The 16,310-nt window shown below is 37.3% G+C and overlaps 1 protein-coding gene across 1 annotated transcript in view; it reads left to right on the forward strand.

Annotated features, from left to right (window-relative positions):
- LOC306846334 (inositol-3-phosphate synthase 1-A-like) overlaps positions 1 to 11,112 on the forward strand; it is a 32,604-nt gene extending 21,492 nt beyond the window's left edge. Inside the window, exons 6-11 of the mRNA XM_079379644.1 lie at positions 4,838 to 4,987; positions 5,076 to 5,291; positions 6,431 to 6,595; positions 9,441 to 9,554; positions 10,259 to 10,476; positions 10,557 to 11,112. Coding sequence (XP_079235770.1) covers positions 4,838 to 4,987; positions 5,076 to 5,291; positions 6,431 to 6,595; positions 9,441 to 9,554; positions 10,259 to 10,476; positions 10,557 to 10,752 — 1,059 coding nt within the window. The 3' untranslated portion in view covers positions 10,753 to 11,112. The remainder of the gene's footprint in view (positions 1 to 4,837; positions 4,988 to 5,075; positions 5,292 to 6,430; positions 6,596 to 9,440; positions 9,555 to 10,258; positions 10,477 to 10,556) is intronic.
- The last annotated feature ends 5,198 nt before the right edge of the window (positions 11,113 to 16,310 follow it).

The following is a 16,310-nucleotide window of genomic DNA, read 5'->3' on the forward strand; positions in this document are numbered from 1 at the left end:
TGTTTAATTGGGAGCCAGTGCAGTGTTGACAGAACCGGGCTAATATGGTCATACTTCCTGGTTCTAGTAAGAACTCTAGCTGCTGCATTTTGAACCAGCTGGAGTTTGTTTATTAAACGTGCAGAGTAACCACCCAATAAAGGGGTGGTGATGGCGCAGTGGATAAGACACATGCCTTTGGTGTGAGAGACCTGGGTTCGAATCCACTGTCAGACACCAATGTGTCCCTGAGCAAGACACTTAACCCCCTAGTTGCTCCAGAGGCATGCGACCTCTGACATATATACCAATTGTAAGTCGATTTGGATAAAAGCGTCAGCTAAATGAATAAATGTAAAAGCATTACAATAATCTAGCCTCGAGGTCATGAACGCATGAATTAATGTTTCTGCATTTGACATTGAGGGCATATGTCGTAATTTAGATATATTTTTAAGATGGAAAAATGCAGTTTTACAAATGCTAGAAACATGTTTTTCGAAGGGAGGATTGCTATCAAAAAGTACGCCTAGGTTCCTAGCTGATGACGAAGAATTTACAGAGCAAACCGTCTCTTTTAGTGAATTACAGACTAGTTTCCCTTCTTCCTTTCATTGCAAAAACACTTGATCGCAAAAATACTTGACCAAGTCTCTGCCTTTCTCACACAGACCAACCTCCTGGACAGGAGTTTGGTTTCAGAAGTAGACATTCAACCAAGACTGCCTTGCTCTCAGTTGTTGAAGCCCTAAGACTTGCAAGAGTGGATTCCAAATCTTGTATACTTATCCTATCTTGCTGGATTTATCCTCTGCTTTTGATACAGTCAACCACCAGATCCTCATGTCAACCCTATTGGCAAAGGGCATCTCAGGAACCGCACTCCAGTGGTTTGAGTCTGTCAGATAGGTCCTTCAAGGTATCTTGGAGAGGTGAAGTGTCCAAGTCGCAACATCTAGCTACTGGAGTGCCTCAGGGCTCAGTTCTTAGACCACTTCTCTTCTCTGTCTACATGGCATCACTAGGTTCTGTCATTCAGAAACATGGCTTTTCATATCACTGCTATGCTGATGATACTCAACTCTACCTCTCATTCCATCCTGATGATCCGACGATAGCAGCTCACATCTCAGCTTGTCTAACAGACATTTCTTGCTGGATGAAGGACCATCACCTTCAACTCAACCTTGCCAAGACAGAACTGCTTGTGGTTTTAACAAACCCATCAATTCATCACAATTTCACCATCCAGTTAGGCACATCAACCATAACTCATTAAAAAACAGCCAGAAACCTTGGAGTTATGATTGATGATCAGCTGACTTTTTCAGACCACATTGCCAAAACTGCCCGGTCCTGGAGATTTGTTTCATTCAACATCAAGAAGATCAGGCCCTTTCTTTCAGAACATGTTTCACAACTCCTTGCTCAAGCTCTTGTTCTGTCCAGACTGGACTATTGCAAAGCTCTCTTTGGCAGGTCTTCCAGCCAGTTCTATCAAACCTTTACAATTAATCCAGAATGCGGCAGTAAGATAAATTTTTAATGAGCCAAAAAGAATGCATGTCACACCTATGTTTATCAATTTGCACTGGCTACCTGTAGCTGCTCACATAAAATTCAAGGCATTAATGTTTGCCTACAAAACCACCACTGGCTCTGCACCCCTTTACATAAATTCATTACTTCAGACTTATGTGCCCTCTAGAAGCTTACGTTCTGCAAGTGAACGATGCTTTATTATGCCATCCCAAAGAGGCACAAAATCACTTTCACAGACTTTTACATTAAATGTTCCCTCCTGGTGGAATGATCTGCCCAACACATCTTCAAGAATTGGCTAAAAGCACATCTCTTCCATCTTTATTTGACCCTCTAACTCTAGCACTCTCTATTTGACCTGTGTCTAGCTCGTAGTTGGAGAAATGGAGATACACACTGTTGCCAACTTTGTCGCTAGACTTTTCAGACCCCTTTAGCGATTTTGTTTTAAGTGCTTAGCGACTAATCTTTACGGTTTGCCCAAACCTTAATTAGTTTTTGAGACTTGCCAAAGCCAATAGTAGGCAAGCCTGCAATCATTAGCCAAAAAAGTGTAATGGCTAATGCTAACGGAAAGGAGACCAGAGGCTGTTTTTTTAAATAGATGTCAATGGAGGAGAGGCTTCACTACGCTGAATAAACAGCTTTAAAGAGGAAACGGCTTATCATTTAATGAATCAACAGCGTATCTGCTAATCTTCAGCATGTTTTACACAAAGCAATACTTTTGGATTGAACTATTTTTAGAGTTTACCATGAAAAAAAAAGCCGTTTTATAAGCGAAGTCACTGACTTTTTGCGACAGGTGGGATTCATCTTACAGCACTTTTCATTCATTCCTATATTATCCGTAAGCGGCGATTGAGTGTCGCACAACTCTGACTGAAATTCAATGAAGTCAAAGCTGTAATGTGATTGGTTATTACGGCACATGTGGTCCAATTTAGCCGTTACGCTTTCTTCAGTAGTAAGTAATACAGACCCTCTCATCTCCCTATAGTAAGATAATCTCTGGACTCACCGATATTGCTGCACGACTCGTGCAGCACGAGCCCAAAATCTCTCTTTCCTGCTGCGCACACACCTCTTTCTCTGCATCTGAGTGAAGTGAGCTGCTCTGTCATGCGAAAATGTAAACAGGCTTGTGTAAGTAAATTGCTCAGTGCAAAGAAAGAGGAGTAATGGGAACCTGCTGTTTTTTTTCATGTCTAATAGACATGAACAAGTTATTGGAAAAGCATCTATGACCTTTGAAACATGTCTAGTCTTCATGGTCTATGTTGACTATGGTTTTACTAATAATAAATATGCATTTGCATAAAGCATCCATATTTGTCACCCTGGACCACAAAACCAGTCTTAAGTCGCTGGGGTATATTTGTAGCAATAGCCAAAAATACATTGTATGGGTCAATATTATATATTTTTCTTTTATGCCAAAAATCATTAGGATATTAAGTAAAGATCATGTTCCATGAAGATATTTTGTAAATTTCCTACCGTAAATAAATTAAAACTCAGATTCCAGATTTTCAAATAGTTGTATCTCAGACAAATATTGTCCTATCATAACAAACCATACATCAATGGAAAGATTATTTATTCAGCTTTCAGATGATGCATACATTTCAATTTTGAAAAATTGACCCTTATGACTGGTTTTGTGGTCTAGGGTCACATTTGTACTTGCCTATGATGATTAGAGTAATGTATTAAAAACTTGAAAATCATTAATTTAAGGTACATTTAGAACAGATAAAAATGTGTGATTAATCGCGATTGCATATTTTAATTGATTGACAGCCCTAATATATATATATATATATATATTAGTGGTGGGCATAGATTCATTTTTTTAATCTAGATTAATCTCACTGTAATATTGGAATTAATCTAGATTAATCTCACTGTAATATTGGAATTAATCTAGATTAATCTAGATTAAAATGGCTCATTTGAATTTTGAATTCTGCCGAAGGCATTCAGAATACGTGTGCTACCCAAATAATGACTAAAAGTAAGTCTTTGAGAACGGGTTTCTCAAGCCAGGTGGCGCATTAGACCAGGGGCTCATCTCCTGTTTCCAAAATGCATCACAAACTGCTTGAGAAAGCTGTTCTACTATGATACTTGGTGATGAAAAGAAATCATGTTCAATAAGATGCACTTGTGTTTACTAACTGTTTATTCAGTTAAACATGAATTTTGAACTGTAGGCCTACATAAGAGGTCGTGATGAACTGTTTACAGTCAGTAGCTTTGTGTCAATCAGTCCAAGCTCTATTTCTCCTTCCACCAGTCACTCAGGCAGACCAGCTTGTTCACATTTTCTGGTGATAAACTAGATCTCCTCTTCCTATGTAAATTACCTCATCTTTTGCGGCTTTCTTTGCGGCGTGCTGGTGATGTATTCTCCTCGTGATAGTTCGCCTCGCAGGTAGTTTGTAAGATGGGTCACCTGTGGCCGCCTGGAGAACAAGCTCGAGCCCATCATCGTCAACCACGCTGATGGGCCGGCAGCTGGTGGCAATCCACTGAGCGAGGAGATTAGTTAGCTTGGCTGATAAAGCTGTGCTGACAGACTTGCCTCGGTTGCACTCAAACATAGTAGTTTGACGACGACTCTTCCCCTGCGCTACATCAGTGCTTGGCCCGGCATCTTCCGCATTAGCTAAGGGATGCTTTGCGTTTAGGTGGTACTTGAGACTGGAAGAACTCCTACAGTAAACTAATTCCGCATTGCACAAGGTGCAAACAACCTTAGTCTTGTCGAGGTTTCCATTGGGAAGCTTCTTAAAAATAAAATTTCCCTGAAGCAAACCCGGCGGCTTCATAGCTGCATCCATGTTAGCACGTCACGTTTGATGTGGTAATTTCACAGTAGGCATACACACAGGTTCGAAGACTCGTTCTCGCCCCCTACAGTGCAATTCGGCTAGGTATACATCCGCGCTAAAATATCAAGGTGAAAGTCATCATAGCTTGCATAGTATAGACCCAGCTCCCAACCCAACTTTGAGAATAGATTAACGGCAATATTTTTTTTATCGCCCGAAAAGAGTCTCACGTTAATGCAGCACGTTAACGCCAATAATATATATATATATATGTGTGTGTGTGTGTGTGTGTGTGTTTATATATATATATATATATATATATATATATATATATATTTTAACATCCAAATATAAAATCTATATAACTAATAGTTATAATATACTGTATATATATATATATATATATATATATTTAGCTTGTGTATGTTGAGTAAATGTATAAATCTGGATGTTTGAAATATTCTTGTGTCCTGTTTTAGGTGGCTCAGATCCGCAGAGATATCTGTGATTTCAGAAAGAAGAGCGGCGTGGATAAAGTCATCGTTCTCTGGACCGCAAACACCGAGCGATTCTGTGACGTGATTACTGGAGTCAACGACACTGCAGAGAACCTGCTCAACACCATTCAGGCAAGCCTGATAAAAACACTGATGTGTACTGAATCAGAATCAGTCAGAATCACTGGTATTAATGATTTCTGGGATGTTTGTGTCTCAGAGGGGAGGTGAAGTGTCTCCCTCCACCATGTTTGCGGTGGCCAGTATTCTGGAGGGCTGCGCCTACATTAACGGCTCGCCACAGAACACGTTTGTCCCCGGAGCCATGGATCTGGCCCTCCAGCACGGCGTCTTCATCAGTGGTGACGACTTCAAATCCGGACAGACCAAACTCAAGTCTGTGCTGGTGGACTTCCTGATCAGCGCTGGAATCAAGGTGAGAGAAACACATGAAATATCTGAAACATTAACACTTGCATTAGTGTCCCATTATTTCATTTAAGCAATAAATGCACAAATATAATTTAGGTAACATTTAACAATAAGGACACATTTATTACATAATGCATTGACTAAAGTTAACTAACAAAAAGCAATTTATAATTTTTGTTTTTTCATTTTAATTGTTCTGCGTTCCATTTTTTTTCCATTTTAATTTTTATGGATTCTGTTTTAATAATTAAGTTAAATGTTAGTAATTCAAAATCATGTGTAGTTAATTGAAATCATGAAACTTATATAATTTAACAACTTTATTAAAAGTTTAACAAAAATTAAATTTTTAGGGCCGAATTTATTTTATGGTTTTATTTTTTCCCAAATTAATTTTTTTTCTGTTTAATTTTTCTTGATTCTGTTTTAATAATTAACTTAAAGGTTAGTTGTACTTTGTTACAGTATTTGTTCATCTTTGTTAAACAATAGTTTATAAAAAATACAGCTGTTCATTGTTAGCTCATGTTAGCTATTATTATTAAATAATATTAACAGATACAACTTTTGATTTAATAACTCATTAGTACAGCAAATGTTGAAATCATCATGAACTAAGATAATTAAATGCTTTAGAATGAGTTTTTCATAGCTAGTTCATGGTAACTAATGTTAACAAATGGAACCTTATTGTAACATTTTACCATAATTTTCTTTCGAGTGAACTCTTAGATATGTTACAGTAAATTATCATATTACATTTTTTATACTATATAATACAATGTTTACACAAATAGTTTTGTTTGTTTATTTGCATATCTGGTTTGACATCTTGATTGAAAAACATTAGTTTTTGAAGCTTACGCACTTCCTTTCACTGATAATTTATTGAAAAAAAAAAAAAGATTTTTAATAGATCCTATTTTTGTATTTCTGAAAAGTGCCATATGTATATTCTGGAAAAACATCAAAATAATATTAAAATAATATAAAATATTTCTTATATTGTTTTATTATATAAAATATTCTATATTTCCGTAATACATAAATTATATATTATTGTGTTATTTATATTATATATTTTATATTATGTGAAATATTCAATATTGCATATTATAAAAAAAATAAAATTGTCATTTTCAGCCAACTTCTATAGTGAGTTATAATCATCTTGGCAACAACGATGGCCTGAATCTGTCGGCACCGCAACAGTTTCGCTCTAAAGAAATCTCCAAGAGTAACGTGGTGGATGACATGGTGCAGTCGAACCCTGTACTGTTCCGACCCGGGGAGAAACCTGACCACTGCGTGAGTCTGACACTATATTACATATACACTACTGCTCAGAGGTGTGATTTAAAAACTATTTATTCAGCAACGATGCATTAAACTGATCAACAGTGACAGTAAAGACATTTATAATGTGACAAAAGATTAAATAAATGCTGTTCTTTTGAACTTTCTATTCTTCTGTGAATCCTGAAAAATAAAATACATCACAGTTTCCACAAAAATATTGTGCAGCACAACTGTGTTCAACATTGATAATAATCAGAAATGTTTGTTGAGCAGTAAATCAGTATATTAGAATGATTTCTGAAGATCATGTGACACTGAAGACTGGAGTAATGATGCTGAAAATTCAGCTTTGATCACAGAAAATAATTACATTTTACAATATAATCACATGGAAAACTGACGGCGTTTTAGTGCCACGTTAAAAAATAAAAAAATCTAAGATTATGAGATTAAAGTCGTAATACTTTGAGAATAAATTAGAAGTAACAATAATAAAGTCAAAATACTACGAGAAAAAAGTTGAAATATTATGAGAATAAAGTCAAAATACTATGAGAATAAAGTCGAAATATTATGAGAATAAAGTCTAAAGTCATCTGGTTTAAGATGGCGCCGCGAATGGCTGCTGTGGTGTGGAACGCTCCCATTATTTTACTGTTTTTGTTTGTTTGTTTGTTCTGTGTTTAGTCATTCTCTTACTATCAGTTTTACCAGAGACAAACTACTGGACATAAGGCAACACACACCGGACAATGTTTCTGGTTTTTGATTATTCAGACGCTTTGTTGGATATTCTAGTCGGAGGGGCAGTGGTCCTAGTCAAACGCGCGCTCAGACGGAAAAGAAGGAAGCGCTGGTTAAGCTCCGCAAATGCAGTTTCCGAACAGCGCTCCCTAGTATCCATCTAGCGAATCTCCGACCCCTTCCTAACAAAACGGATGAACTACTTCTCCTCACCTGCACAAACAAGGACTTTTCAAAATCTGCTGCACTGTGCTTCATTGAAACCTGGCTGAGTGAAGCCATTGAAGAAAACACACTTCATTTGCCGGGCTACCAGCTGTTCAGAGCGGATCTGGCTGATAGAGCTAGCTGAACAAATAACTGCAATGGAGCAAAGGCACCCAGACTCTCTTTTAATTATTCTTGGAGATTTTAACAAAGCAAATCTGTCCTGTGAACTGCCAAAATACAGACAGCATGTTACATGTCCCACCAGGGACAGTAATATATTGGATCACTGTTACACAACAGTAAAGGCAGCTTTGGGGCTCTCTGATCACTGATTGGTTCATCTTATACCAACCTACAGGCAGAAACTGAAATCAGCTAAACCTGTACTAAGAACTGTTAAAAGATGGACTAATGAAGCAATGAATGCGTCGACTTTACTGATTGGAGTGTTTTTGAAACTGCCACCACCGATCTGGATGAGCTCACAGAGACTGTAACTTCATATATAAGTTTCTGTGGGGATATGAGCATCCCCACCAGGATATTCTTATCATTCAATGTGGTTTACAGGGAAACTCAAACAGCTTCGTCATGCCAAAGAGGTTGCTTACAGAAGTGAGGAAAAAATCTTGTAAAACCAGGCCAAGAACAGACCCGTTTCCACAGCAGGAACTTTCAGCAGGAACTAGGGACTTTGGGCACACTCTGTGTGTTTCCACCGCAGGAACCAGGATCTAAATAAAGTTCCGGGTAAGCAATATGCCCCTCAGAAAGTCCCTGCTCGCGAGGTAGTACTTTTTCAAAGGTCCGGAACGTTCGGGGGCGGGACTTGGGCGCTGAACATTCTGATTGGTTGAGTTAACGCAACATTGTATTTCAACCACTGTTTATTGGCATAATTTTTTATGTGTAATGAAATGTAGTTTTAAAAGTATTTCAGGGGAGAATGTAGTTGTTTAAAACTCAAATCTGTGGTTTATTTATAAAGACAGCGCCTATTTGAAAATGTGCTTTGCTGATTTCGGAGACATGAGCTCCAGGCGATCACCGGGCGCTCAGTCTTCATGTTTCCCAACGAGAGCAGCCTCACCTCGGCTAGTCCTTCTGACATTTACCGCTGGCTCTGATGTCTCTGTAGTGGTTAAAGATAAGATATCATTTGTTTTCGGGAAATCTAACAGCTAATCTTTGTTCTTTATTCTATAATTCTATTAATCTGTTCAAATGAAAATGAAAAGAGGCAATACTGTTTGATATGATATGTTTGATATCGTTTCATCGTAATGTAGGCCTATGTACGTTCCATGAACTACATTTCTGCGGTTATTAATATGTTTAAATGAAAACGAACAGAGGCAGTGGTGTTTGATATCATATTTCGTCTTATTGTAAATATAGTGAGGAAAATCGCAGTAGCCAAGGCGAGCTGACGTTATCAAGTACGCTGCTCTTTGCAGAATTACCGGACTTGCCTCGTCCATCCGTGGGAGTTCACACTCCCGAGTTGAACTTGCGAAGTCCTAACTACCGAGGATGCAAGTCCGAAATTTGCGTAGTCTACTTTGTATTGAGAAACACGCACAGACCTACATCACCAGTAAAATATTTGTTTTATTTTTTAACGTGGCACTAAAACGCGGTCATAGAAAACAGCTATTTTAAATTGTAATATATTACATTTATATATTTGATCAAACAAATGCAGCCTGTGTGGGCAGAAGAGACTTCTTTTAGCAACATTAGAAATCCTACCAACCCCAGTCTTTTGGACGGTACTGTAGATCAGTTCTGATATGGTCTAATATAGTGGTTTGTGAATGCAAACAGAAGATTGCTGCAGTGCATTAATAATGTGAATAAGTGAAAAGACACTGATTCGGTTTGTGGTTTGTCTGAACAGGTGGTTATTAAATATGTGCCCTATGTGGGCGACAGCAAGCGTGCGATGGATGAGTACACTTCAGAGATCATGATGGGAGGAACAAACACCATCGCTCTGCACAACACCTGTGAGGTGAGATCATCACATATCACTAAACACATGCAAGAAATTCTGTTTTGTCAATTTAAAGTTTTCTGGATTCTGTTTTAGTGGTTAAATTAAATGCCATTTTTAGGGCCCTATGAAATCGATTTAATTATTTCCCAAATTCTTTTTTTTTTTTCAAAAAATCTTTTTCTTAAATCTATTTTTATCTATTTTTCTGGAAAAAAAGAGAAAATAATTCATTTTTTGTGTGTGTGGGGGGGGGGGGGGGCAATACAATTTAACAACAATTTATTAAAAGTTTAACCAAAATTTAATTTTTAGGGCCCTATGAGATCTGTTTTTTGTTTTTTTTCCAAAATTCTTTATTTTTTTGTTTCAGTTTTTTCCCATTTATATATATATATTCTGTTTTAATGATTAACAATTCAATCTTGTCTAATTAACTGAAATAATGAAACTTATACAATTTAACAATTAACTTACTCTAAAATAAAGTACTAAAGTAAAGTACATGCAAATATTACAAAGATGTCATCACTGTTGATTTTGTTTATGTGTGTGTGTGTGCGTATTTAGTGGAATATGATGTTTAACAAGTATACTCATCAATAGTGTTAATGCACCAGTCACATTTTTGTATGCCTGCAGACTAATAAAGATAATCTGATGCATCTTCATCATGATATGCATCTTCCATTGTTATGCATCTGTCATCTGCTTGTGTCCAGGACTCTCTGCTGGCCAGTCCCATTATTCTGGATCTGGTGATCCTGACAGAACTGTGTCAGAGAATCACGTTCTGCACTCAGGACGATCCAGTTTTCCAGGGCTTTCACAGCGTTCTGTCGCTGCTCAGCTTCCTCCTAAAAGCGCCGCTCGTGCCGCAGGGAGCGCCGGTGGTCAACGCCTTCTTCCGCCAGCGGGCGTGCATCGAGAACGTCATGAGGTCAGACACGAGCCTGTGTGTGAGTTTTCTCACAGCGTTTGTGTGTGCATTGTTTAATATATGTCTTTCTGAATCTGCAGAGCGTGTCTCGGCCTGCCGCCGCAGAATCACATGCAGCTGGAGCACAAGATGAAGAGGAGCTTCATGCATTCAGATGAAAGCCGCATCCATCATCCCGTCCTCATGAACGGAAAGATCGAGTGCTTCAATGGCTATCAGTCTGGAAAATGCATTGAAATTAACAGTCATAAGAAGGTTCGACACACAGTATCATAAAACCTACATAGTGGAACAAAACACACCAAGATTAGCTACATGTTTACTACTGTTGTAAATCTGTTATGGTTGTTTCAGTAAAAATCAGTTGCTTTGTTATGCAAAGCCTTGCTCAGTTTTTTATTTGCATTTAACTACTTGTACTTGTTTAACCAGTGCTCTGTTTCTGGATGAAATGTTCATCTATGCATTCCCAGCCGTGGAATCTTTTTCAGAGAAACTCATAGTTTTTGTCTGTTGAACAAAATTAGTTAATTCCTGAACAGTGATAATTGTTGTTGCATTTGGCAAATGTATAAATAGGAGTTGTGTAAACACTCATAAAAATATTGACTTAATAAAAATGAGCAATTTGAGTTATTCTGGGATGTTTTTTTTTTATTTGTATGTTAGGTAATTATAATTAAATTTAATGTATTTAACAACTATACTTCTTAGTGTTAAATACATTAAATATTTGGTAAAACCATTAAAAAATTGACTTTAGGAATTTTTTTAATGGCTTGAAGAACGATTATATAAAACTGCCAAGGGTGGACATATACTGAAACAAATGATTCATTGAATTTGCTACAGTTTTGTAAGGTAAGTGTTACAATCTATTTATTTTACCTACATTTAAATAAACAAATTTAGTAGACTAACTTTCACATTTTTTATTTAAACTTTCACATTTTTTATTTAAAATAAATTGTTTTCAACCACTTACCTTAAAAAAAATGGTATATATTTTTTCAGTGCTATCTATCTATCTATCTATCTATCTATCTATCTATCTATCTATCTATCTATCTATCTAGTATTGCATTGTCTCTCTCACAGTGCCAGAGGTACTGTATAATATGAGGTACAACTTCAGGTTGAAAAAAAAAAAAAAAAAAGTATTTTATATGATATATTTATATTATATTATATATTTATTAATTATTATATAAATCTATTAATTCTTATATATAATAATTTGTAAATATGAGGTACATTTTATGGTTGCAATAAGAAAAAAGAAAAAAAAGAAACAATATATATATAATTTTTCTGGATTTTGTTTTAAGAATTCAATTAAATGTTAATAATCAAAAAGCATGTCTAATTAATTGAAACCATGAACCTTCCGAACAATAATAGTATTATGTAGTTAGGTATTTTATTATATTTTTAGTTATTCTGTTTTATTTTTAGATTTATTGTATTTTTAGTGGAGGTCTTCACTGGGGATATGTCCCTGGGGCTCATCCAGGTGTCCGGCCTCCGCCGACGATCAGGGCCACATACATCATCTCCCGGCGCCGATCCACCATCTGATCCGGACACGGACTGAGAAACAGAATAAGAAAGAAACCGACAAATATTAGCGTAGATGTCAATCTTCTTACAATGTAATGAGTACATCATGTGTTATGGGGAGAGTTCCCGGTTCCGGTTGATCTAATTAATGCAGCATAACAATTAACAAGATTTTAAAATCTATACGATGTTTGATAGGGAGCCAATGCAGTGTTGACAGAACCGGGCTAATGTGGTCATACTTCCTGGTTCTAGTAAGAACTCTAGCTGCTGCATTTTGGACCATCTGTAATTTGTTGATCAAGCGTGCAGAACAACCACCAAATAAAGCATTACAATAGTCTAACCCTGAGGTCATAAATGCATGAATTAGTATTTCTGCATTTGACGTTGAGAGCATATGTCGCAATTTAGATATGTTTTTGAGATGGAAAAATGCAGTTTTATAGATGCTAGAAACATGGCTTTCAAATGAAAGATTGCTATCAAACAGCACACCTAGGTTCCTAACTGATGAACAAGAATTGACAGAGCAGCCGTCAGGTGTTAGATAGTGTTCTAGGTTATTACATGTGGGGTTTTTAGGTCCGATAATTAACACCTCTGTTTTTTCAGAATTTAACAGTAAGAAGTTACTCGTCATCCAGTTTTTTATATTGACTATGCATTCCGTTAGTTTCTCAATTTGGTGTGTTTCACCAGGCTGTGAAGAAATATAGAGCTGAGTATCATCAGCATAACAGTGAAAGCTAACACCATGTCTCCTGATAACATCTCCCAAGGGTAACATGTAAAGCGTGAACAGTAACGGCCCTAGTACTGAGCCTTGAGGTACTCCATACTGCACTTGTGATCGATATGATACCTCTTCATTCACTGCTACGAACTGTAAGGCTCCACGCATCCGGCCCAAAGAAGGTCTCCGGTGGTGGATGAAGGTTTCCTGCGTGCTCGGTCTTTCCAGTGTGCACAGTTCTTCAATTTTAATTAAACTTTAATCTGACTCCATTTTATCATTTAATCTGACTCCATTTCTTTATGACCTCGTATTTAACTTGAAATACAAATTGATTGCTTGTCCGTTTCTAATTTATTATTCTGATATTTGATTATTCTAGTTAACTCTTGACTTTATATTTACTCGTTCATTCGGTTGCTCATGTCTTTAACAAGGATGCAACGTAATCTACTAGAGTCAATAATTACAGAGTAAAACAGAATAAGGTCAAATGTAACAATTTATTATCAGTCAGGTAAATACTGTATGTATTATTTCAATTCCACAGCAATTCAAAGAGATCAAATCATATCAATACAAAACATCGAATTCTCAGAGATAAATCTATGAGTAAAGAATGCATACCTGACTTTATAGAAATACATAGTGTGAGCATTGAGACCCACACTACGGGCGTCTGGTTACAGAAATCGCCCCGATCCTTTTGCCACATTCTCTTTAAGTACCTCAGACCAGAATAAACATCCCCAAACTCGAGACAGGAACTAACAATTGTAATTTGCAATTTAATCAAGTCGAGTTGGCACCTTTTGGGACAGAAGGTAATTTGCATGAAAACCATTAGGTGCGGTCCGCCCTCTACAGTATGCAAAATGTCTCTGAACTCTTAGGATTTGTATTACCTTTTAGTTTACTTCTTATAAGAATGAGACCATTATACCAGTCGCCCTGAGACAATTCAAATGATACCAAACATGACTGTAAATAACACTTGCATTAATGTAGAATATTACATTCTTCTATTGACCAATCTGAGTGAAGGGAAGGATGGGTGATGGGAAGGAAGGGATGAAAAGGAGTTTATGCATATGCGAGGGAGGCATTTTCCCGCATTTTCTCTCAGTGGGGTGTGGAGGCAGATGTCTGTATGTTAATGCACTGTGTGTGTGTTGTCCATCTCAGGAGTTCACAGTGTCTGAGATTCTGTAATCCTTACAGATTCCTCCCTCTGACCACGTGGGTCAATTCCAAATGATTCCCGACGAGGTCACTTGTCAGACACTTGTTGTGGTCCTTGTGATGTAGTATTTGCAGCTGTGGATGCCTTTAGAAAGGCCTTTGTGTATACCAGTCTCAGCAGGTGCATGTAGCTTGAACTCAGCAGGTAGATGAACGGGTTCAGGGTTTCACCTGTCTGGTTGAGAACAACACGTGTGCATCCTTTCATTTCTTGAGTCGTTCCATCATGGAGAAATCTCTGTCTGTAGTAACACCTCCCTAGGACTTCCTTGCCTCTTTTGTTGAATCTCGTCACCTTCAATTGTGCAGATTTCTGGGCAGATTTCACTAGGTGAAGGGTTCTCGCTGGTTACATACTGCTTTGTGTGAGACACTTAAACAGCATCTTAATGGCTCAACGATTGACCAATGATGAACTCGATGTAGAAAGCTGTGAGATTTGGCACAAGAACATATAACAAGGCAAAAACATAATATGTCAACAAGTGCGAATGGTACATTGGGTCTCTGGTGTCATTTGAGGTCTCATTTTAAAACAGCCAAATCCTCACTACCGCTCTGATGGATTTTTAATGGTAGTGGAATTACAGAATGCTTGGTCTGAGTGGCTTATATGAAAAGTAGCAAAAAGTCAGTGTACCTTACATGTTTATAAAAATGGTATGCATCATTAAAACATATGAAAGTAATAATTAATATTCAATCCCAATTACAAAGGTGTAGACATACATATAATTCTCCAATGCACAGTCACCTAAGATTTCAAGGTAGTGATCTAAAGTGTGCTTAGGTACGAGAATGGAGATCCTGGATCCTTTGTAATTGTGTGTGTGTGTGTGTGTGTGTGTGTGTGTGTATGTGTATGTGTGTGTTATACAAGCTACGTCACATTCGATGGCAATTCGATAGTCAAGTTGTAAATTTTGTAGTTAATGAACAGAAGTGCCAACACTTCATATTTAATCATTTTGATAATATTTCTGTTATTAGTGATGTGTTGGGAAACCAGCGGGCCCTCTGGTTTGTCAAAACATCCCAATAACAATCAGAAAGTTTAAATCTTTTGAATTTTCATGTCAGATTTGACTCTGCATTCAGAATTATACATCATCGATTTGTGACAGTAGCCATGCAGATGTATTATGTTTTCCATGAGTTGGCAGATGGTTGTAAATCATAACTATTATGTGTGTCTTTCTGAGACTGCCATCATGGGATTAACTAAGTCCTATGTGTGAGAATCTATGTGTTTCTGTCAGTGTGAAGATGGACAATAGATCTTTAGTGGGGTACCACATTTGGAATCTAAGCCATCATTGTTTTCTGTGGTGTGCAGTGTTCAGACTGGACAGTCTAGATGAGGTGATGATGCGATGGTGGAGATTTGTGTTCTGTGCTCATGTCTGGGAGATGGGTGAAGTCTAATCTATAACAATCTGTGTTGCAAAAATTTAGTTCCGGTGCTAATCCGGAAAGGCCATGTAGATATTTGTGTGGTAGTGTGCTTATTGTGAGATGTGACTGGCCTCTTGAAGTGTTATTGCACCCATCTCCTGCAATTTCAGGTTATTTCTAACAATTCCGCCGTCCTGGCTTGATGCAGCTGGCATCAGGTGCCTTCCTGGTATCTCACTTTCAAGGAATTGCAGTGGTCAACCTGAAACAGAACCAAATACTGAGAGAACCACAGTTAATTTTTGAGTCTTTTTCACCTCCCTTTCATTATTCTTCTAGCAAATTTAGAAGATCATGTGGTATTATGTGGCTGCATTTAACTGTGGAATATTAATCTTAATCAGTCCTTCTGATCAGATTAAAATTTTGGTTGGTGCTACCCAGCGACGAGTGAATTGGTTTGCATTTGCTTGTGCCACACTTATTAAAATGAAAACCCAACTCCTCCCTCTTGGCACAACAAGATCTAAGTTGTCACAAATAGAATTCACGTGTTAATTCATTTAAATATGGAAAGGCAGGTCAGAGCTGATGCAATGCACAATCACTGTTTTTATGTTTCAAAGGCAAACGGCTAATTGTTGTGACTATTTGTTTCATTTAGTCTTGCTGATCATTTTCATTAAGACAATTGTGAAATCACTCTGTGGCCACATGGCAATTCTATGCTCCTGTATCTGGTTTAACTGTAGCTATATGGAAAATAGCACAGTGTATCACTCAAGAGACAAACAAATTCAACATAGACACACACATGCAACTTAGATTGCAATGCAATTCCAGTATTACAGTTATTCTAATTTCACACAAGAGACACGGTCTAGCATGTATGTAGCATCTA

This window comes from Barbus barbus (genome assembly GCF_936440315.1).
Source record: "Barbus barbus genome assembly, chromosome: 26".
In the NCBI taxonomy this organism is placed as follows: Eukaryota; Metazoa; Chordata; class Actinopteri; order Cypriniformes; family Cyprinidae; genus Barbus; species Barbus barbus.